We start from the raw sequence: 23,533 nt of genomic DNA, 5'->3' as shown, positions 1-23,533 counted from the left end.
GCCAGGTGGAAAGCAGGGCAGTTGACCGGGGTAGGGGTAGCCAGGTGGAAAGCAGGGCAGTTGACCGGGGTAGGGGTAGCCAGGTGGAAAGCAGGGCAGTTGACCGGGGTAGGGGTAGCCAGGTGGAAAGCAGGGCAGTTGACCGGGGTAGGGGTAGCCAGGTGGAAAGCAGGGCAGTTGACCGGGGTAGGGGTAGCCAGGTGGAAAGCAGGGCAGTTGACCGGGGTAGGGGTAGCCAGGTGGAAAGCAGGGCAGTTGACCGGGGTAGGGGTAGCCAGGTGGAAAGCAGGGCAGTTGACCGGGGTAGGGGTAGCCAGGTGGAAAGCAGGGCAGTTGACCGGGGTAGGGGTAGCCAGGTGGAAAGCAGGGCAGTTGACCGGGGTAGGGGTAGCCAGGTGGAAAGCAGGGCAGTTGACCGGGGTAGGGGTAGCCAGGTGGAAAGCAGGGCAGTTGACCGGGGTAGGGGTAGCCAGGTGGAAAGCAGGGCAGTTGACCGGGGTAGGGGTAGCCAGGTGGAAAGCAGGGCAGTTGACCGGGGTAGGGGTAGCCAGGTGGAAAGCAGGGCAGTTGACCGGGGTAGGGGTAGCCAGGTGGAAAGCAGGGCCAGCTGTAGAAAAATGCTGTCTTTTTCCCCCCCACCAGAAAAACTTGCCTTTGTCTACTAGCACTGACTTTGATAAATTGTTTATTGAGGAAAATTGTACTTACTATGGTTGTGATATGTGGTTGTCCCACCTAGCTACCTTAAGATGAATGTACTAACTATGACTGTGATATGTGGTTCTCCCACCTGGCTATATGGGGATGAATGTACTGACTATGACATATGGTAATCTCAACTAGCTACCTTAAGATGAATGCACTAACTGGAAGTTAAATGACTAAAATGTGTGTGTGTGATGGTTGTGTTGTTACAGAGAGAGCTGTTGCGTTGTAAACAGGAGGTACGGAACCTGCGTGGAGTCAAGGTGAGTCTAACACACAGCTTACCAATATTCAAACCTTGACTGGAGGTTACCATGAAATTCTGGGCAAAAAAGGCAAACTCATTTATTGAGTAAGATGGCTCATTCATCACAAAACCTACTGATATTGCCAATTACTTTAATGATTTTTTCATTGGCAAGATTAGCAAATTTAGGCATGACATGCCAGCAACAAGCGCTGACACTACACATCCAAGTTTAGCTGATCAAATTCCGAAAGACAAGAATTGTCATTTTGAATTCCGTAAAGTGGAAATAATGAACAAATGATTGTCTATCAACAATGACAAGCCACCGGAGTCTTACAACTTGGAAAATTACTGAGGATTACAGCAGATGATATTGCCACTCCTATTCTCCATATCTTTAATCTAAGCCTACTAGAAAGTGTGTTCCCTCAGGCCTGGAGGGAAGCTAAAGTCATTCTTCTACCTAAGAATAGTAAAGCCTCCTTTGAGCCCAAATAGCCGACCAATCAGCCTGTTACCAACCCTTAGTAAACTTCTGGAAAATAGTGTTTGACCAGGTACAATACTATTTTACTGTAAACACGGCACTTACACAAATTACTGGTGATTGGCTGAGAGAAATTGATGATAAAATGATTGTGGGTGCAGTCTTGTTAGACTTCAGTGCAGCTTTTGACATTATCGATCATAGTCTGCTGATAGAAAACATAGGTGTTATGGCTTTACACCCCCTGCTATATTGTGGATAAAGAGTTACACAGAGGGTGTTCTTTAAATTCCAGGTTGTAATGCAACAAAATAGGGAAAACGGGGTGAATACTTTTGCAAGGCTCTGTATATGATATGGTCATTATTTGAACTGGCTAGCCAGCTAACTTAACGCTAGCCAGCTAGCTTGACGCTAGCCAGCTAACTTAACGCTAGCCAGTGCAAGCTTAACGCTAGCCAGCTAACTTAACGCTAGCCAGCTAACTTAACGCTAGCCAGTGAGCCTAACGCTAGCCAGCTAACTTAACGCTAGCCAGCTAACTTAACGCTAGCCAGCTAACTTAACGCTAGCCAGCTAGCTAACGCTAGCCAGCTAACTTAACGCTAGCGCTAGCTAACTTAACGCTAGCCAGCTAACTTAACGCTAGCCAGCTAACAAGCTAGAAATGAACCAGAACATTGTTTTTTATAAAGTTTTGATGTTACACTATTATTCTACAATGTAGAAAATAGTAAACAAACAAGGCTCCTGTGTCTCTCTCTCTCTCTGTGTCTCTCTCTCTCTCTCTCTCTCTCTCTCTCTCTCTCTCTCTCTCTCTCTCTCTCTCTCTCTCTCTCTGTGTCTCTCTCTCTCTCTCTCTCTGTGTCTCTCTCTCTCTCTGTCTCTCCTCTCTCTCTCTCTCTCTCTCTCTCTCTCTCTCTCTCTCTCTCTGTGTCTCTCTCTCTCTGTGTCTCTCTCTCTCTGTGTCTCTCTCTCTCTCTCTCTCTCTCTCTCTCTCTCTCTCTCTCTCTCTCTCTGTGTCTCTCTCTCTCTCTCTCTCTCTCTCTCTCTCTCTCTCTCTCTGTGTCTCTCTCTCTCTCTCTCTCTCTCTCTCTCTCTCTGTGTCTCTCTCTCTGTCTCTCTCTCTCTCTCTCTCTCTCTGTGTCTCTCTCTCTCTCTCTCTCTCTCTCTCTCTCTCTCTCTCTCTGTGTCTCTCTCTCTCTCTGTCTCTCTCTCTCTGTGTCTCTCTCTCTCTCTCGCTCTCTCTCTCTCTCTCTCTCTCTCTCTCTCTCTCTCTCTGTGTGTGTGTGTGCTCTCTGTGTGTGTGTGTATATATATGTATGTATGTATATATAGGAGGCACAGCAGCAAAGATTGTTTGCCCAGGAGGAGTGTATGTTGCAGCTAAAACAGGAGCAGCTCAGAGCCAGCATGACCCAGGACCAACTCACCAGCCTCAACGTATGACACACACATACCGCACACTCACTCACGCTGCTAAAAACTTTATTTGAATCAACAAATCACATTACAGGTGAGAATAATTCAAGCATTTCATAGTCATGGATATATGGACTCTCATGGATACAGAAAGCACCTTCTCCATACAGCTAGGCTGCCCATGACGGCTAACACGGAACAGTACCTCGCTCGTTGCTTTGCCTTGGTTTTAGACCTGCAATCTGAAGGCCACATACTATGTACATGGCAGAGACTTCCAAATACCAGCGCTCCAAGTTTGCAGTGATAAACAGGGCTGTCCCGACATGACACGAGGGGCTGGTATTTTACTAAATTGTCAGCACAGGTCTGCTCCATGTAGAGGTCAAAAGAGCAACAGACTTAAAAAATGTTAACCTCCCTCTTGCGTCCTTAACCAAACTCAGTAAGGTCATCTGATAACATCAGTTACTTTTGGATTAATTTCCCTTTTGTAGAAGAAGACAAAAAGGATTCATCCAAATGCATTTGGTGTGTCATCATAGTGGTTGAACAAACTTAAACTTACACCTTTTTTCAATTCTGAATATCATATCATAGAGAAACACCCTTTATGAATGAAAAAGTAATCAAAGAGGTAACTGTAATCTCATATTTTCACTAAATGTATTCGCAATCATTTCTTACGATCAACAAAAACTTTTGAACATTAGATCGGCAGTTACTAACCTGAATTTCGGCTTTGGCTTTGACTCATCCGCCCTGGGCTCTTTGTGTACCTCCGAGCCAATCTACGGGCTACCCAAGAGGGAACGCCCAAGAGGGAACCCCCAAGAGGGAACCCCCAAGAGGGAACGCCCAAGAGTGAACGCCCAAGAGGGAACGCCCAAGAGGGAACGCCCAAGAGGGAACGCCCAAGAGGGAACCCCCAAGAGGGAACGCCCAAGAGGGAACGCCTGCAAAAAAGAGGCAAGAGATCAGGCGTCCTGTTGAGACTAAAGCAAATGGAAAACTGGCCACCACTTCCCTCCATTCTATTGGCCAATCATTTGAAAATAAGATGGGATGACCTCCTATCAACGGGACTCTCGTAACTGCAATATGATTTGTTTTTCTGAAACATGGCTTTCGGACAAGATGGCTATCCAACTCGATGGATTCTCTATTCACCTGAGCAGACGGGTCATTGGATTCAGGGATTCCAGAGGGGGAAGAGTATGTCTCTTCATCAACAACAGATGCTGTGCAGACTTCTCAACCTATTGTTCACCCATCTTGGAATACCTAATGGTCAAATGCCAACCCTTCTACCTCCGAGAGAGTTTTCATCTGCTGTATATATTCCACCTCAGGACAACCACAACAAGCTGGCACTAACCAACTGTATGAGGCTATAAACAAGCAGGAAGCCATGCATCCATAGGCTGCTTTTCTTGTTGCCTGTGATTTTTTTATTTCTGTGATGCCTAACTTTTATCATCATGTCTCCTTCGCCACTAGGGGGTGATAAAGACCTAAACCACTGTTACTGCTACAACCCACAAGCAAGCATACCTTACAAAACCTCCCTTACAGGGCCGGCAGCCTTGCGAGGGTTAGCACGTTTAAATGCTTTACTCACGTTGGCTGCGGTGAAGGAGAGCTCTCAGGTTTTGGTAGCGGGTCGTGTCGTTGGCACTGTATTGACCTCAAAGCTAGCAAAGAAGTTGTTTAGTTTGTCTGGGAGCAGGACATCGTGGTCAGCGACGGGGCAGGTTTTCTTTTTGTAGTCTGTGATTGACTGTAGACCCTGCCACATACCTCTCGTGTCTGAGCCGTTGAATTTTGGCTCTACTTTGTCTCTATACTGACGCGTAGCTTGTTTGATTGCCTTGCGGAGGGAATAGCTACACTGTTTATATTTGGTCATGTTTCCGGTCGCCTTGCCCTGATTTAAAGCAGTGGTTCACGCTTTCAGTTTTGCACGAATGCTGCCATCAATCCACGGTTTCTGGTTGGGGAATGTTTTAATAGTTGCTGTGGGTACAACATCACCATTGCACTTGCTAATAAACTTTCTCACCGAATCAGCGTATTCATCAATGTTATTGTTTGCCACTATGCGGAACATATCCCAATCCACGTGATTGAAGCAATCTTGAAGCGTGGAATCAGATTGGTCGGACCAGCGTTGAGCAGATCTGAGCATGGGCGTTTCCTGTTTTAGTTTCTGTCTATAGGCTGGGAGCAACAAAATGGAGTCATGGTCAGATTTTCCGAAAGGAGGGCGGGGCAGGGCTTTGTATGCGTCACGGAACAATGATCCAGGGTTTTACCAGCCCTGGTAGCACAATCGATATGCTAATACATTTAGGGAGTCTTGTTTTCAGATTAGCCTTGTTAAAATCCCCAGCTACAATGAATGCAGCCTCAGGATATGTGGTTTACAGTTTACATAGAGTCAAATAAAGTTCGTTCAGGGCCATCGATGTGTCTGCTTGGGGGGGATATATATGGCTATGATTATAATCGAAGAGAATTCTCTTGGTAGATAATGCGGTCAACATTTGATTGTAAGGAATTCTAGGTCAGGTGAGCAAAAGGACTTGAGTTCCTGTATGTTATGATCACACCACAACTCGTTAATCATAAGGCATACCCCCCCGCCCCTCCTCTTACCAGAAATATGTTTGTTTCTGTCTGCACGATGTGTGAAGAAACCAGGTGGCTGTACCGACTCCGATAGCGTGTCTCGAGTGAGCCACGCTTCCGTGAAACGAAGAACGTTACAATCTCTGATGTCACTCTGGAAGGCAACCCTTGCTCAGATTTTGTCTACCTTGTTGTCAAGAGAGGCAAGGAAGCCCGAGAGGCAGCCTCAAACATTTTTTGGGTGTGCACACGAGGAGTGTGGCAGAGTCAGGTTGGAGACCTGAGCCCACTCCCCGTGCTTACCGTAGCGAACATGTGACTGGTCAGGCCCCGTGCTATAGGGTGATGCTCACGGTGTCGAGGCGGAGCATTCACAAGCCGGTGTGCTCGGTGCCAGCGTCCCGGTACCAGAACGGGTGGTGCCTGCTCTGTGCTCGAGACCGCCAGTGCACCTCCACGGCCCAGTGTATCCGGTGCCTCGGCCAAGGAAGAGGCCTCCTGTATGTCTCCCCAGCCTGGTGAGTCCTGTGCCTGTTCCCAGAACCAGGTATCCCGTGTATCTCCCCAGCCCGGTTCGACCTATGCCTGCACTCTGGAGGGGCCGGGCTAAAGTGGTCATCCAGCCTGGATGAGTGGTGTCCAAGGCTGCGCCCCAGAGCTCCAGTGCTCCGCCACAGCCCGGTTCGTCCGGTGCCTCCTCTACGCACCAGGCCTCCTGTAGGTCTCCCCTGTAGCAGCCCCACGCACCAGGCTGTCTCTGCGTCTCCTCCCTCCAGAGTCGCCCTCCAGTCCAGAGCTTCCAGAGGCGCCCTCCAGTCCGGAGCTTCCAGAGGCGCCCTCCAGTCCGGAACTTTCAGAGGCGCCCTCCAGTCCGGAGCTTCCAGAGGCGCCCTCCAGTCCGGAGCTTCCAGAGGCGCCCTCCAGTCCGGAGCTTCCAGAGGCGCCCTCCAGTCCGGAGCTTCCAGAGGCGCCCTCCAGTCCGGAGCTTCCAGAGGCGCCCTCCAGTCCGGAGCTTCCAGAGGCGCCCTCCAGTCCGGAGCTTCCAGAGGTGCCCTCCAGTCCGGAGCTTCCAGAGGCGCCCTCCAGTCCGGAGCTTCCAGAGGCGCCCTCCAGTCCGGAGCTCCCAGAGGCGCCCTCCAGTCCGGAGCTTCCAGAGGCGCCCTTCAGTCCGGAGCTTCCAGAGGCGCCCTTCAGTCCGGAGCTTACCACGAGGGTCCCTTCAGTCCGGAGCTTACCACGAGGGTCCCTTCAGTCCAGAGCTCTCTACAAGGGTCCGGGGTCGGCGGCGAGGGTTCTCGCTCTAGAGGCGCCACCTAAGTGGGCCAAGCCAGAGGTGGAGCGGGGTCAGAAATGCCCACCCAGAGTATCCCCTATAGGTTCAGGTTTTGGAGTCCGCACCATTGGGGGGGGGGGGGGGTACTGTCACACCCTGACCTTAGAGTTTTTTATGTCTCTATTTTGGTTTGGTCAGGGTGTTGTATTTCTTTGTTTTCACCGGGTATGGTTCTCAATCAGGGACAGCTGTCTATCATTGTCTCTGATTGGGAACCATACTTAAGTAGCTTTTCCCCACATGGTTTTGTGTGGGTAGTTAATTTCTGTTTAGTGTTTTGCACCTTTCAGGACTGTTTTGGTTATTCCCTTTGTTATTTTGTTATCGTGTTCAGTTTTAATAAAGAAAGCATGAACACTTACCAAGCTGCGCTTTGGTCCGATGATTCCTCTTCTTCAGACGACAAATACCTTGACCTATATATACTTGCATTCCTATGTTTCAAATTCGCGTTGTAGTTCTTGTTTTTTATTTTAATTAAATGTTTCCTTCTATTTTCTATTATTATCTGTGTTTATTATCACTGCATTGTGGGAAAGAGGTCTCAAGGTAACAATGTCACTGTACTGTTTTACACCTGCTGTATCCTGTGAACGTGGCCAATAAACGTTAACTTGATTACAATATTTTAGCTGTTAATGTAACTGGTTACCGTTTTTTTGGTAATCAGATGACATGTAATCCGTTACTTCCCAACCATCATCAACATCAAACCAACTTCCTCTTACACAAGAATGTTAATGGATGTGTTCTGGCTATCAGGTCAACGAGGAGGTCTGACAATACACTGATAGTGGGACTACCTATCTCACCGCAGTGGCTATTAAGTTCCTTCTACACACACACACACACATACACACACACTCCCATCCATATTGACCCAGTCGGTTGTGTCATAGGCGGAGCTACAGAGGAAGTTGGATGAGAGGAGCAGGTTGCTGAGTGAGTGCAAGGTAAGACACACATCCTCTCTCTCTCTCTCTCTCTCTCTCTGAGGTTCTCAGTCTGGGACTGTACAGAGGAGTAGGATCTCTCTCTCTCTGAGGTCTACAGTCTGGAACTGTATAGGGGAGTAGTTTCTCTCTCTATCTGAGGTCTACAGCCTAGAACTGTATAGGGTAGTAGGTTCTCTCTCAGGTCTACAGTCTGGAACTGTACAGGGGAGTAGGATCTCTATCTGAGGTCTACAGTCTGGAACTGTACAGGGGAGTAGGTTCTCTCTCTCTCTGAGGTCTACAGTCTGGAACTGTACAGGGGAGTAGGTTCTCTTTCTCTGATGTCTACAGTCTGGAACTGTACAGGGGAGCAGGATGTTCCATTTATGTGTGTGTGTGTCTGTATGTAGAAGGAACTTGGACAGAAGGACCGACTGCTGCAGCAGCACAAACACAAACTGGAGGATGGCCAGCTGCAGAAGGTAGTACCACAGACACACAGACAGGCAGACACTACACCACAGATCTTTGTTCTTTTTTTCAGTTTTACATATACATCATGTGTGTTTGCATATGTGTGTACAGGCTGGCTTGCAGAGAGAGCTGGAGTGTAAAGACAACATGTTGCAGGAGATGATGAGTCGTCATGGTGACCAGGCCCCGCCCCACCTCACGGCCACACCCCTTCCCTCTGGGGTAAGTCTACTGGCTTTTATTTAGAAAAGAGCCTAGCAACAAATGCAGCTACTTTTGAGGCTACCTTGGAGAGTTTAGCCACTGAGTTTTTTTTTAAGCTGCCTTCAATGGCAAAAAAAAGAGGCCAATAATAGATTTGATTGATCTGGGGGCCTACAAAAGGGGCCGCCAGTTGCCGATCCCCGATCTAATGCCTTCAAGTGAAAAGCCAATAGTGATTCTCACAGAAAAAATATTGGGAACACTGCTGGCAGTTTTATGGAAGTAGAAAAACTTGGACATAATTCTTCTTCTTCAGCACTGAACTCCTATTACACTTTTAAGCTGGAAACGCAGTTCAGACTTTTATATTTGTGTAAACTGGTCTGGATTGACATTTTCATATCTTGTCTACTTTTTAAACTGTTAAACTTTGCGTCCTCCGTCCATTTCATGGCATTTCCTCAACATTCTAAAGGTCCCATTGTGATGTCATCACTTCCAACATTCCATTGACTGTAAATGCAACAATGCAACTTTTGACACAAATCAGCAACTTTCACCACTTTTCCAACAATTTAGACAAGTTAGATGATATGATAACTTGGTCTACTTCCTTGCAATTCAAATTATTATCTGGTACCGATCCATCGTTATAGCTGTTTTAGTAACCGCATCAACAACATTTTCGGGAACTTTTTATAATCTGACATTTTTACTACTTTCCCAAAAAGTTAGATGGTATGACATTTCCGCCTACTTCTCTACTACTGAAATCTGTTGTCGGAACAATCTAATGACGCAGCAGTTGTAGTAACCACATTAACATATTTTCCTGGCACTTTTTCAAAACAACTGCCGTTTTGACCACTCCCCCAACAAGTCAGAGAAAAACGTATAGGGTATGAAATGTTCCTTTACTTCTCTGCTTTTCAAATGTGAGGTAGAGCTGTTTTAGTAACCCATCAACTGCTTTCATTAAATATGCAGTAAGTCATGTCAGAAGTCAGCAGATTCATTTACTTACCAACAACAGCTGCAAATTTCAATGAATCTACTGTACATCACATTTAAAGTTCACTTTCCTTGCTTTGTCTAACAACACTCATGAATCTAGAAAATACGTTTTGTGGATCATAGTTCAGTATTTATATAGCACAAATGGAGAAGGGCTGGCTGTATGTTGATCTTGCTGCTTTGATTGGGTAGAGTGAAGCTGTCTCCATTCACCCGCTTCATATTTCACCCGATCACTTCTCATCTTTCAGTTTTCACACGCAACAACTTTAGTTTAGACACTGACCACAACTACTGACCACAACCACACAACTACTGACCACAGCGACACAACTACTGAACCACAACTACTGATCACAACCACAAAACTACTGACCACAACTAGCTACTGACCACATCTAGTGACCACAACGACACGAATACTGACCACAACTAGCTACTGACCACATCGAGCTACAACGACTACTGACAACAACTAGCTACTGACCACATCTAGCGACCACACATACTGACCACAACGCCACAGACTGACCACAACTAGCTACTGACCACATTGACACAACTACTGACCACAACAACACGAATACTGACAACAACTATCGACTGACCACAACTAGCTACTGACCACAACGACACAAATACTGACCACAACAAGCTACTGACCACAACTACTGACCACAATGACATAAATATTGACCACAACCACTGACCATAACTAGCTAATGACCACAACCGCTGACCATAACTAGCTAATGACCACAACAGCTGACCATAACTAGCTAATGACCACAACCACTGACCATAAATAGCTACTGACCACAACTACTGACTATAACTACTGACCATAAATAGCTACTGACCACAACTACTGACTATAACTACTGACCATAAATAGCTACTGACCACAACTACTGACTATAACTACTGACCATAAATAGCTACTGACCACAACTACTGATCACAACCACAAAACTACTGACCATAGCTAGCTACTGACCACAATGACACAAATACTGACCACAACTAGCTACTGACCACAACCACTGACCACAACGACACAAATATTGACCACAACTACTGAACCTCAACCACCCAACTACTGACCACATCTACTGACCACAACTACTGACTACAACTACTGACCATAACTAGCTACTGACCACAACTGCCCACAACTACTGAACCACACAACTAATTATCACAACCACAAAACTACTGACCACAACTAATGACCACAACCACAAAACTACTGACTACAACTACAATTACTTACCACAATTAATAAACCACACAACTACTTACTAAAAGTTCTGATCAAAACCACACAACTACTGAACCACACAACTACTTACCAAAACTACTGACAACTACTGACCACAACAAATGAACCACACAACTTCTGACCAAATATACTGACCAAAACAACCGACCACAATCACACAACTACTGAACCACACAACTAATGACCACAACCATAAAACTACTGACCACAACTAAAATTATAACTACTTAAATGTGCATACATTTGCATATATAATACTCACCAACAATAATTGTTCTCTTGAACCGTTCAAGCTATACACCAAGGCCACTTTCACATATTCAAGCTACCCTATCCTAATCAATACATTTAATTATTTCATCTACACACTGAAAAAACTAGTCACCACCATTACTACTGCAGACACTACCACTACTATAACTTAATTCAAAGCCGTAAATACTTTAAAACAAGCTAGCAAGCACACATACCTTTCTAGTTAGGGGCACTTTCTGAAGGCAAAGCACCACTCTAGATTTCTTCCATAGTCTTATTATTAGTCTATTCATTCTGCCCACTCTTGAATATAAACTATTTAATAAGCTATTTATTAAAATGAAACCAACTTCCAAATGTCCAGACTGCCCCAACTTACATTGCTAGAGAAAATATTTGTTGATAGCATTTCAACTTTTTGAACTATAACAATATTTCAATGGGGAGAAAAGGCCATCGTCTTGAATGGTAAAAAAAAAATCTACAATTGTAGACCTAGAAGCGTGCCTTTACGCATTAATCATTCTAGTCTTCTCTTTATGCTTTGGGTCCATGGTCAGCACACATCTTCGGGGCTTTGTGTGAGGAACCCCCACAAACAAAATCGGTTGCACTGCACATAGTTTTCATGGGCCTTGTTTCGTGTGCATAATCTCTATGAAGCAATTGCGCGGCATGGTCTCTCGGAAAAGTCCTCCCCAAAATGACTCCACATCCATGCTCTTTCCATCGTACGCCCCGCGGACATCAGACCAAAATGACTCCACATCCATGCTCTTTCCATCGTACGCCCCGCGGACATCAGACCAAAATGACTCCACATCCATGCTCTTTCCACCGTACGCCCCGCGGACATCAGACCAAAATGACTCCACATCCATGCTCTTTCCATCGTACGCCCCGCGGACATCAGACCAAAATCACTCCACATCCATGCTCTTTCCATCGTACGCCCCGCGGACATACAAGAGTGCAATAAATGCTTAGAGATCATCCATAGACATGTCTCACGTACTGTTTCCTTTTCTGTGAGCAACAATCTCTGATGTGCTGGAATATCTGCATGTCACATAAACTCGTCTCTACCCAAACCGTCCCTCCCAGACTCCTGTCTCACCATGCCATCTCTCTCAGACACCTGTCTCTACCCAAACCGTCCCACCCAGACTCCTGTCTCACCATGCCATCCCTCTCAGACTCCTGTCTCACCGTGCCATCTCTCCCAGACTCCTGTCTCACCATGCCATCCCTCCCAGACTCATGTCTCACCGTGCCATCTCTCCCAGACTCCTGTCTCACTGTGTCATTCCCACCGGACTCCTGTTTCACCGTGCCGTCCCTCCCAGTCTCCTGTCTCACCGTACCGTCCCTCCCAGACTCCTGTCTCACCGTGCCGTCCCTCCCAGACTCCTTGCTCACCGTGCCTTCCCTCCCAGACTCCTGTCTCACTGTGCCATCCCTCCCAGACTCCTGTCTCACTGTGCCATCTCTTCCAGACTCCTGTCTCACTGTGTCATTCCCACTGGACTCCTGTCTCACCATGCCATCTCTTCCAGACTCCTGTCTCACTGTGTCATTTCCACCGGACTCCTGTCTCACCGTGCCGTCCCTCCCAGACTCCTGTCTCACCGTGCCGTTCCTCCCAGACTCCTGTCTCACTGCGCCATCCCTGCCAGACTTTTGTCTCACTGTGCCATCCCTCCCAGACTCCTGTCTCACCGGCTCAGGCATTGGAGGCTTGAAGTCAACATCAGAATCAGAAAACTCTTCATCAGCAACATTGATTTCAAGCTCACTATCTGATCCTCCATCCGACTCCAACTCATCTAAATTCTGCAGCATTTGCAATTTTGTCAGTGCCTCCATTCGTTTGGTTTGCCATTGTGAACTACACATATGTTGTACTCAGTGTCTGATTTGACACTCTGAGGAGAAATTATCTACCATTTCCAACCTTTCAAAATAACAGAATTATACCGCCCACAACACCCACAATTCTTCATTCATCATTACACTATTGTTCTAGATTCAATCACTCTTCGCCCTCCTCATCATTTAGTTCATGAAGTCACAATTATCAGTTTCTATCGCCCATTCATCCATGCTCTTTCTGATACTATATAGAAATCACAATGATTCACCTGCATGTGACTCTGAAGGAGGATTTGATAAAGTGATGCTCCTTTCCCTGCATCTGTCAATTACCAGATACCAACTTTCCCAGAAATACTCCTCAGTTTCATCAGCTGTCTCAGTGGCTGGTCTCAGACGATCCCGCAGGTGAAGAAGCCGGATGTGGAGGTCCTGGGCTGGCCTGGTTACACAAGGTCTGTGGTTGTGAGGCCGGTTGGACGTACTGCCAAATTCTCTAAAACGACGTTGGAGGCAGCTTATGGTAGAGAAATTAACTTCTCTGGCAACAGCTCTGAAGGAAATTCCTGCTGTCAGCATGCCAATTGCACGCTCCCTCAAAACTTGAGAAATTTGTGGCGTTGTGTGACAAAAATGCACATTTTAAAGTGGCCTTTTATTGTCCACAGCACAAGGTACACCTGTGTAATGATCATCCTGTTTAATCAGCTTCTTGATATGCCACACCTGTCAGGGGGATGGATTATCTTGGCAAAGGAGAAATGCTCACTAATAAATTTGTGCACAAAATTGGAGAATAATAAGCTTTTTGTTCGTGTAGAAAAATGTGGGATCTTTTATTTCAGCTCATTATGACCCCTCTGTGGAAAGATGAGACTCCCGATGTGTCACGTTCGTCGTAATAATGAACGGACCAAGGTGCAGCGCGATATTCCACATATTTATTTAGTGAAACGCACAAAACAAAGAAAGAATGAAACAAACAATGAACCGTGACTACAGAGGTGCTATGTACACTCGCTCAAAACAATATCCCACAAACACCAGTGGGAAAAATAACTACTTAAATATGATCCCCAATTAGAGACAACGATTAACAGCTGCCTCTAATTGGGAATCATACTAAAACACCAACATAGAAAAAACAAACTAGAACCCCACATAGAACATATAAACTAGACTAAACCCCTAGTCACGCCCTGACCTACTCTACCATAGAAAATAAATTTGAATGCACAGAGATACCGTGACAAGATCCTGAGGCCCATTGTTGTGCCATTCATCTACCACCATCACCTCATGTTTCAGCATGATAATGCCCGGCCCCCTGCCGGAAGGATCTGTACACAATTCCCGGAAGCTGAAAATGTCCCAGTTCTTACATGGCCTTTATACTCACCAGACATGTCACCCATTGAGCATGTTTGGGATGCTCTGGATTGACTTGTACGACAGAGTGTTCCAGTTCCCACCAATATCCAGCAACTTCACACAGTCATTTGAAGAGGAGTGGGAACATTCCACAGACCACAATCAACAGCCTGATCAACTCTATGTGAAGGAGATGTGTCGCGCTGCATGAGGCAAATGGTGGTCACACCAGATACTGACTGGTTTCACGCCCTTACTTTTTTTTTTAAAGGTATCTGTGACCAACATATCTGTATTCCTAGTCATGTAAAATCCATAGATTAGGGCCTAATGAATTTATTTCAATCCTCTGGTTTCCTTATATGAACTGTAACTCAGTAAAATCTTTGAAAATGTTGCATGTTGTATATATTTTTTTGTTCAGTGTACATATACTGTGTGTGTTTGTGTGTGTGTGTGTGTGTGTGTGTGTGTGTGTGTGTGTGTGTGTGTGTGTGTAGGCTGAGGAGCTGCAGCTGGTGCGGTCAGCGTTGAGGAGTCTGAGAGGAGTGTTCCGAGAGCAGGATCCTCAACACCACACTCTGGATACACTGGAGCAGGGCATCACATCACTGACCGACAGACTGACACACACACACCAGGTACAGGTACACAGATCCACCAGGTACACACCAGGTACACAGACCCACTAGGTACACAGACGCACCCAGGTACACACTAGGTACACAGACCCACCAGGTACACAGACCCACCAGGTACACACCAGGTACACAGACCCACCAGGTACACAGACGCACCCAGGAACACAGACCCACTAGGTACACAGACGCACCCAGGTACACACCAGGTACACAGACCCACCAGGTACACACCAGGTACAGGTACACAGACCCACCAAGTACACAGACCCACCAGGTACACACCAGGTACACAGACGCTCCCAGGTACACACCAGGTACACAGACCCACCAGGTACACAGACCCACCAGGTACACACCAGGTACACAGACCCACCAGGTACACAGACCCACCAGGTATCCACCAAGTACACAGACCCACCAGGTACACAGACCCACCAGGTACACAGACTCTCTCTTTCAACTTGTGCTATTAGAAATCCCTTGACTGTCGTGTGTTGTGTTCCTTAGGGGAAGGGGAAGTCTTCAGGATGCAACAGAGCCACACACAACCAGCACGACTCCTGGCCTCCAAGCAGTAAGATCACACACCGATGCCACAACGCATTATATTTTACAGCGAATGCTGCAGCAGAGGCGAACTCTTTCGTCCATTCGTGAGCGACACATTGGTGGTGGCTCCGTGGGAAACTTAATAAAAATAATTAAGTAGGTCATCTTAATATTATTTCACACCTTGATAGCTCTTCTTTGTCTATAAAAAATTACGGGAACGTTGACATGAGAATGAGAATATATTTGTTCGTATGGACAGTAAATGAAAATATTCGGATGGTTAAAGGCCAACATTTGGTAGTTTCAATGAAATAACACTTTGTAACATGACTATAGAAAGGGATTGGGGAACTCGTTTAAACCCGCCTATAGGGCTTATCTTCTTCCTGAAGAACAACAACCATTCACTGTTTATAATATCAAAAATAGTCTACCATGTGACTTACAGTATATCAAGGCCATGTCTACTTACTAAAAATAAAAAAATTGGATGAAGCCGCTTTTTCTCAAAAATAGTTATAACATATATTATCTATATTATACCTTATGTATACAGTTGAAGTCAGAAGTTCACATACCCTGAGGTTGGACTCAGTAAAACTCGTTTTTCAACCATTCCACAAACTTCTTGTTAACAAACTATAGTTTTGGCAAGTCAGTTAGGACCTCTACTTTGTCCATGACACAAATTATTTTTCCAACAATTGTTTACAGGCAGATTATTTCACTTATAATTCACTGGATCACAATTCCAGTGGGTCAGAAGTTTACATACACTAAGTTGACTGTGCCTTTAAACAGCTTGGAAAATTCCAGAAAATGATGTCATGGCTTTAGAAGCTTCTGATAGGCTGACTGAGTCAATTGGAGGTGGACCTGTGGATGTATTTCAAGGCCGACCTTCAAACTCAGTGCCTCTTTGCTTGACATAATGGGAAAATCAAAATAAATCAGGCAAGACCTCAGAAAAGAAATTGTAGGCCCCCACAAGTCTGGGTTCCCAGAACAACAGCAAACGACCATGTGTACATGCTTGACGAAACAGGTACAAAAGTATGTATATCCATAGTAAAATGAGTCCTATATTGACATAACCTGAAAGGCCGCTCAGCAAGTGTAACAGTATAACTTCAGACCGTCCCCTCGCCCATACCCGGGCGCGAACCAGGGACCCTCTGCACACATCAACAACAGTCACCCACGAAGCATCGTTACCCATCACTCCACAAAAGCCGCGGCTCTTGCAGAGCAAGGGGAACTAAAACTTCAAGGTCTCAGAGCAAGTGACGTCACCGCTAACTAACTAAACATCCGTTACACAGGGAAGAAGCCACTGCTCCAAAACCACCATAAAAAAGCAGACTACGGTTTGCAACTGCACATAGGGACAAAGATCATACTTTTGGAGAAATTTCCTCTGGTCTGATGAAACAAAAATATAACTTTTTGCCCATAATGACCATCATTTGGAGGAAAAAGAGGGAGGCTTGCAAGCCGAAGAACACCATCCCAACCGTGAAGAACGGGGGTGGCAGCATCATGTTGTGGGGGTGCTTTCCTGCAGGAGGGACTGGTGCACTTCACAAAATAGATGGCATCATGAGGAAGGCAAAGTTGTTGCAAAATGCCTTAAGGACAACAAAGTCAAGGTATTGGAGTGGCCACAAAGCCCTGAACTCAATCCCATAGAACATTTGTGGGCAGAACTGAAAAAACGTGTGCGGCCTACAAACCTGACTCAGTTACAGCAGCTCTGTCAGGAGGAATGTGCCAAAATGCACCCAAGTTATTGTGGGAAGTTTGTGGAAGGCTTCCCAAAACATTTGATCCAAGTTAAACAATTTAAAGGCAATGCTACCAAATACTAATTGAGTGTATGTAAACTTCTGATCCACTGGGAATGTAATGAAAATTAAAGCTGAAATAAATAATCCTCTCTACTATTATTCTGACATTTCACATTCTTAAAATAAAGTGGTGATTCATCAGAGAAAATGACTTTACCCCAGTCCTCAGCAGTCCAATCCCTATACCCTTTTCAGAATATCAGTCTGTCTCTAATGTTTTTCCTGGAGAGAAGTGGCTTCTTTGCTGCCCTTCTTGACACCAGGCCATCCTCCAAAAGTCTTTGCCTCACTGTGCGTGTAGATGCACTCACACCTGCCTGCTGCCATTCCTGAGCAGCTCTGTACTGGTGGTGCCCCGATCCTGCAGCTGAATCAACTTTAGGAGACGGTCCTGGCACTTGCTGGACTTTCTTGGGCACCCTGAAGCCTTCTTCACAACAATTGAACCGCTCTCCTTGAAGTTCTTGATGATCCGATAAATGGTTGATTTAGGTGCAATCTTACTGGCAGCAATATCCTTGCCTGTGAAGCCCTTTTTGTGCAAAGCAATGATGATGGCACATGTTTCCTTGCAGTTAACCATGGTTGACAGAGGTAGAAAAATTAAAATTCCAGTCTGTTATTCGAACTCAATCAGCATGACAGAGTGATCTCCAGCCTTGTCCTCGTCAACACCGACACCTGTGTTAATGAGAGAATCACTGACATGATGTCAGCTGATCCTTTTGTTGCAGGTCTGAAATGCAGTAGAAATGTTTTATTGGGATTCAGTTAATTTGCATGGCAAATGGGACTTTACAATGAATTGCAATTAATCTGATCACTCTTCCATGTAGTCATGGCTCTATGTAGTACTGTGTGCCTCCCATAGTCTGTTCTGGACTTGGGGATTGTGAAGAGACCTCTTATGTCTTGTGGGGTATGCATGGGTGTCCGAGCTGTGTGCCAGTAGTGTAGACAGACAGTTTGGTGCATTCAACATTCAACACCTCTCACAAATAAAAGTAGTGTTGAATTCAATCTCTCCTCCACTTTCAGCCAGGAGAGATTGACATGCATATTATTAATGTTAGCTCTCTGTGTACATCCAAGGGCCAGCCATGCTGCCCTTTTCTGAGCCAATTGCATTTTCCCTAAGTCCTTTTTTGTGGCACCTGACCACACGACTGAACAGTAGTCAAGGTGCAACAAAACTAGGGCCTGTAGGACCTGCCTTGTTGATCGTGTTGTTAAGAAGATAGAGCAGTGCTTTATTATGGACAGACTTCTCCCCATCTTAGCTACTACTGCATCAATGTGTTTTGACCAGGACAGTTTACAATCTAGGATTACTCCAAGCCGTTTAGTCATCTCAACTTGCCCAATTTCCCCATTATTTATTACAAGATTTAGTTGAGGTTTTGCGTTTAGTGAGTGTTTTGTTCCATATACAATGCTTTTAGTTTTAGAAATATTTAGGGATAACTTTATCTGTGCCACCCACTGAAACTAACTGCAGCACTTTGTTGAGTGTTGCAGTCATTTCAGTTGCTGTAGTCGCTGACGTGTATAGTGTTGAATCATCCACATACACAGACACTCTGGCTTTACTCAAAGTCAGAGGCATGTCGTTAGTAAAGATTGAAAAAAGCAAGGGGCCTAAACAGCTGCCCTGGGGAATTCCTGATTCTAACTGGATTATATTTGATAGGATTCCATTAAAGAACACCATCTGTGTTCTGTTAGACAAGTAACTCTTTATCCACATTATAGCAGGGGGTGTAAAGCCATAACACATACGTTTTTCCAGCAGCAGACTATGATCAATAATGTCAAAAGCCACACTGAAGTCTAACAAGACAGCACCCACAATCATTTTATCATCAATTTCTCTCAGCCAATCATCAGTCATTTGTGTAAGTGCTGTGCTTGTTGAGTGTCCTTCCCTATAAGCATGCTGAAAGTCTGTTGTCAATTTGTTTACTGTAAAATAGCATTGTATCTAGTCAAACACAATTTTTTGTGTTGGTAACAGGCTGATTGGTTGGCTATTTGAGCCAGTAAAGGAGCTTTACTATTCTTGGGTAGCAGAATGACTTTAGCTTCCCTCCAGGCCTGAGGGCACACTCTAGTAGGCATAAATTGAAGATGTGGCAAATAGGAGTGTCAATTTCGTCTGCTATTATCCTCAGTAATTTTCCATCCAGATTGTCAGACCCTGGTGGCTTGTCATTGTTGATAGACAACAATAATGTTTTCACCTCTTCCACACTGACTTTACAGAATTCAAAAGTACATTCTTGTCTTTCATGATTTGGTCTGAAAAACTTGGATGTGTAATGTCAGCGTTTATTGCTGGCATGCCATCCCTAAGTTTGCTTATCTTGCCAATGAAAAAGTCATTAAAGTAGTTTGCAATATCAGTGGGCTTTGTGATGAATGAGCCATCTGATTCAATAAATGAAGGAGCCGAGTTGGCTTTTTTCCCAAAAATGTAAGTTGCCCTTTTTACTATCATTCTTTATATAATTTATTTGTTTCATAGTGTAGTTTGTTTCTTTTTATTTTGTTTAGTCACATGATTTCGCAATTTACAATATGCTTGCCAATCAGTTGTGCAGCAAGACGTATTTGCCATTCCTTTTGCCTCATCCCTCTCAACCATACAATTTTTAAATTCCTCGTCAATCCAAGGGGATTTAACAGTTTTTACAGTCATTTTCTTAATGGCTTATTAGTAACTGGAATAGTAGTTTCATAGATGTGTCAAGTGCAGCGTCTGGTTGCTCCTCATTACTCACCACAGAGCAGCAAACATTCTTTACATCATCAACATATGAATCACTACAAAACGTATTGTATGACCTCTTATTCACTATATCAGGCCCAGCCTGTCCTCTTATTCACTATATCAGGCCCAGCCTGTCCTCTTATTCACTATATCAGGCCCAGCCTGTCCTCTTATTCACTATATCAGGCCCAGCGTTTGGAACGTAGGTTTTCCTAGATATGGCTACTATATTGTGATCACTACATCCTATGGATCTGGATACTGCTTTAAAGCAAATATCTGAAGCATTAATTAAGATGTGACCAATACATGTTAATGATTTCATTCCTGTGCTGTTTGTAACTACCCTGGTAGGTTGACTGACAACCTGAACCAGTTTACAGGCTGTGGTTACAGTTTGCAGTTTTTTCCTGAGTGGGCAGCTTGATGATAGCCGGTTAATATTTAAAATCACCCAAAAAAATACTTCTCTGTTGACGCAATTTTTGAAGGAGGTACCACTGTATTGTACACGGTCGTTGAGTGCACAAGGGGGTCTCCGCAGGCCTTCCCTGGCATGTGTTGCTTGACAAAAAGTCAAGTCAGCCACACACATGAAATGTCCCCTTTTTCTGATGGTGTGTGTGTGTGTGTTTCAGAGATGGCCCACTCCTACAGTAGTCCATTGCTGAGCTCGTGTGGTTCCACTAAGGTCCTCTACTTTACAGACCACTCACACACACCCTGCATGATCCACATCAACAAGAGGTACGTGTGTTTACCTAACTTCTAATCATAAGTCAAGGGGTATGAATACTTTCTGAAGGCACTGGAGACTATTCACATTCAGCCAACGTATTTATTTGTATGTAGAGATGTATTAAACAAAAGCAATGACAGGATCATGTGCAACGGAGGAACTATAAAATGTCAAGAGTCAGGATGATCATGTAGGGTGCATAGTCCGGGTGAGAAGATTATTGGAAACATTTGATGTGTGTTAGGTTGGGGAAAGTCACTCTGAGAGATGTGAAGACTGCAGTAGACAGAGATGACAACTACAGATTCCACTTCAAAGCCCTCGACCCCGAGTTTGGTACCGTTAAAGAAGAGGTGAGGAGGGAAGGAGAAAAGAGAGATGAGGGAGAGTAGAGCAGGGGGAGTGAAGAGGGGAGAGGGGAGGAGGGGGTGGGAGGAGGGGCGGGGGAGGAGAGTAGAGCAGGGGGAGTGAAGAGGGGAGAGGAAAGGAGAAGAGGGGCAGAGGACAGGAGGGGGTGGAAGGAGGGGGATGAGGGGCAGAGGACAGGAGGGGTGGAAGGAGGGGGAGGAGAGGAGGGGGCTAGAGAGGAGAGAAGGGGCAGAGGACATGAGGGGGGCGGAGAGGAGGGGCGGGGGAGGAGAGGAGGGGCAGAGGACAGGAGGGGGTGGAAGGAGGGGGAGGAGGGGCAGAGGACAGGAGGGGGTGGAAGGAGGGGGAGGAGGGGCAGAGGACAGGAGGGGTGGAAGGAGGGGGAGGAGAGGAGGGGGCTAGAGAGGAGAGAAGGGGCAGAGGACATGAGGGGGGCGGAGAGGAGGGGCGGGGGAGGAGAGGAGGGGCAGAGGACAGGAGGGGCAGAGGGGAGGAGAGGAGGTGGAGTAGAGAAGGGGGAGGAGAGGAGGGGCGGGGAGGAGAGGAGGGGCAGAGGACAGGAGGGGCAGAGGGGAGGAGAGGAGGTGGAGGAGAGAAGGGGGAGGAGAGGAGGGGCAGAGGACAGGAGGGGGGCGGAGAGGAGGGGTAGAGGACAGGAGGGGGCGTGGGAGGAGAGGAGGGGTAGAGGACAGGAGGAGAGGAGGGGCGGGAGAGGAGAGGAGGGGCAGAGGACAGGAGGGGGCGGAGAGGAGAGGAGGGGGGGTAGAGGACAGGAGGGGTGGGGGAGGAGAGGAGGGGTAGAGGACAGGAGGGGCGGGGGAGGAGAGGAGGGGCAGAGGACAGGAGGGGGGAGAGGAGGGGGGGGCAGGGGGGCGGAGAGAAGGGGTAGAAGGAGGGAGGGGTCTGGTGATCTATACCTGAATACAGTCACACTTGATATTTTGTGTGTGTGTGTGTATATATAGGTATTTGAAGACGAGGCGTTGGTTCCAGGCTGGGAGGGGAAGATAGTGGCCTGGGTGGAAGAGGACAACGGAGAGGAGAGGTACGCACTCAAACACATACACACACACTTCTCCGTCAGTGTTCAGTCTGTCATTGTTCTTTACTTTTCCACAGGATTAAAGGACCTAGCTGCTGAGGAACTGAAGGTCCTAGCTGCTGAGGAACTGAAGGGAACTAGCTGCTGAGGAACTAAAGGACCTAGCTGCTGAGGAACTAGAGGACCTAGCTGCTGAGGAACTGAAGGGAACTAGCTGCTGAGGAACTGAAGGACCTAGCTGCTGAGGAACTAAAGGACATAGCTGCTGAGGAACTAAAGGACATAGCTGCTGAGGAACTAAAGGACCTAGCTGCTGAGGAACTAAAGGACATAGCTGCTGAGGATCTAAAGGACCTAGCTGCTGAGGATCTAAAGGACCTACAGTTGAAGTCGGAAGTTTACATACACTTAGGTTGGAGTCATTAAAACAACCACTCCACACATTTATTGTTAACAAACTATGGTTTTGGCAAATCTTCTTTGTGCATGACACAAGTAATGTTTCCAACAATTGTTTACAGACAGATTATTTCACTTATAATTAATTCACTGTATCACAATTCCAGTAGGTCAGAAGTTTACATAAACTAAGTTCGCTGTGCCTTTAAACAGCTTGGAAAATTCCAGAAAATGATGTCATGGCTTTAGAAGCTTCTGATAGGCTAATTGACATAATTTGAGTCAATTGGAGGTGTACGTGTGGATGTATTTCAAGGCCTACCTTCAAACTCAGTGCCTCTTTGCTTGACATCATGGGAAAATCAAAAGAAATGTAAACCTCCGACTTCAACTGCTGCTGCTGAGGAACTAAAGGACACGCAGTGCATTCGGAAAGTATTCAGACCCCTTGACTTTTTTCAAATGTTGTTACGTCACAGCCTTATTCTAAAATAGATTTTTTTTTAAATACACAATACCCCATAATGACAAAGCAAAAACTGGTTTTCAGACATTTTTGCAAATGTATTTAAAAAAAAATGTAATATCACATTTACATAAGTATTCAGACCCCTTACTCAATACTTTGTTGAAGCACCTTAGGCAGCGATTAAAGCCTCAAGTCTTCTTGGGTATGACGCTACAAGCTTGTCACAACTGTATTTGGGGAGTTGTTCCCATTCTGCTCTGCAGAACCTCTCAAGCTCGGTCAGGTTGGATGGGGGGCGTTGATGCACACCTATTTTCAGGTCTCTCAAGAGATGTTGGGTTCAAGTCTGGGCTCTGGCTGGGCCACTCAATGACATTCAAAGACTTGTCCCGAAGCCACTCCTGCGTTGTCTTGGATGTGTGCTTAGGGTCATTGTCCTGTTGGATGGTGAGCCTTCGCCCCAGTCTGAG

At 45.9% G+C, this 23,533-nt stretch overlaps 1 protein-coding gene across 3 annotated transcripts in view; it reads left to right on the top strand.

Annotated features, from left to right (window-relative positions):
* The window catches only part of LOC110510300 (dixin), a 71,895-nt gene extending 48,619 nt beyond the window's left edge, over nucleotides 1–23,276 (top strand). For 2 of the 3 annotated variants that reach the window (XM_036967768.2, XM_090226283.1), the window contains exons 10-20: nucleotides 918–968; nucleotides 2,781–2,885; nucleotides 7,728–7,781; nucleotides 8,174–8,245; nucleotides 8,349–8,459; nucleotides 14,736–14,876; nucleotides 15,384–15,450; nucleotides 20,684–20,792; nucleotides 21,029–21,137; nucleotides 22,119–22,198; nucleotides 22,273–23,276. In XM_036967768.2, coding sequence (XP_036823663.2) covers nucleotides 918–968; nucleotides 2,781–2,885; nucleotides 7,728–7,781; nucleotides 8,174–8,245; nucleotides 8,349–8,459; nucleotides 14,736–14,876; nucleotides 15,384–15,450; nucleotides 20,684–20,792; nucleotides 21,029–21,137; nucleotides 22,119–22,198; nucleotides 22,273–22,294 — 921 coding nt within the window. In that variant the 3' untranslated portion in view covers nucleotides 22,295–23,276. Of the gene's footprint in view, nucleotides 1–917; nucleotides 969–2,780; nucleotides 2,886–7,727; nucleotides 7,782–8,173; nucleotides 8,246–8,348; nucleotides 8,460–14,735; nucleotides 14,883–15,383; nucleotides 15,451–20,683; nucleotides 20,793–21,028; nucleotides 21,138–22,118; nucleotides 22,199–22,272 lie in introns of all 3 variants that reach the window. The other variant, XM_036967767.2, reaches the window with a different exon arrangement.
* The last annotated feature ends 257 nt before the right edge of the window (nucleotides 23,277–23,533 follow it).

The sequence above is a fragment of the Oncorhynchus mykiss genome, chromosome 29 (genome assembly GCF_057628025.1).
Source record: "Oncorhynchus mykiss isolate SJ-2025 chromosome 29, ASM5762802v1, whole genome shotgun sequence".
Taxonomy (NCBI): domain Eukaryota; kingdom Metazoa; phylum Chordata; class Actinopteri; order Salmoniformes; family Salmonidae; genus Oncorhynchus; species Oncorhynchus mykiss.
The sequence above is the reverse complement of the archived record's forward strand: the minus strand, read 5'-3'. Positions and strand labels throughout refer to the sequence as shown.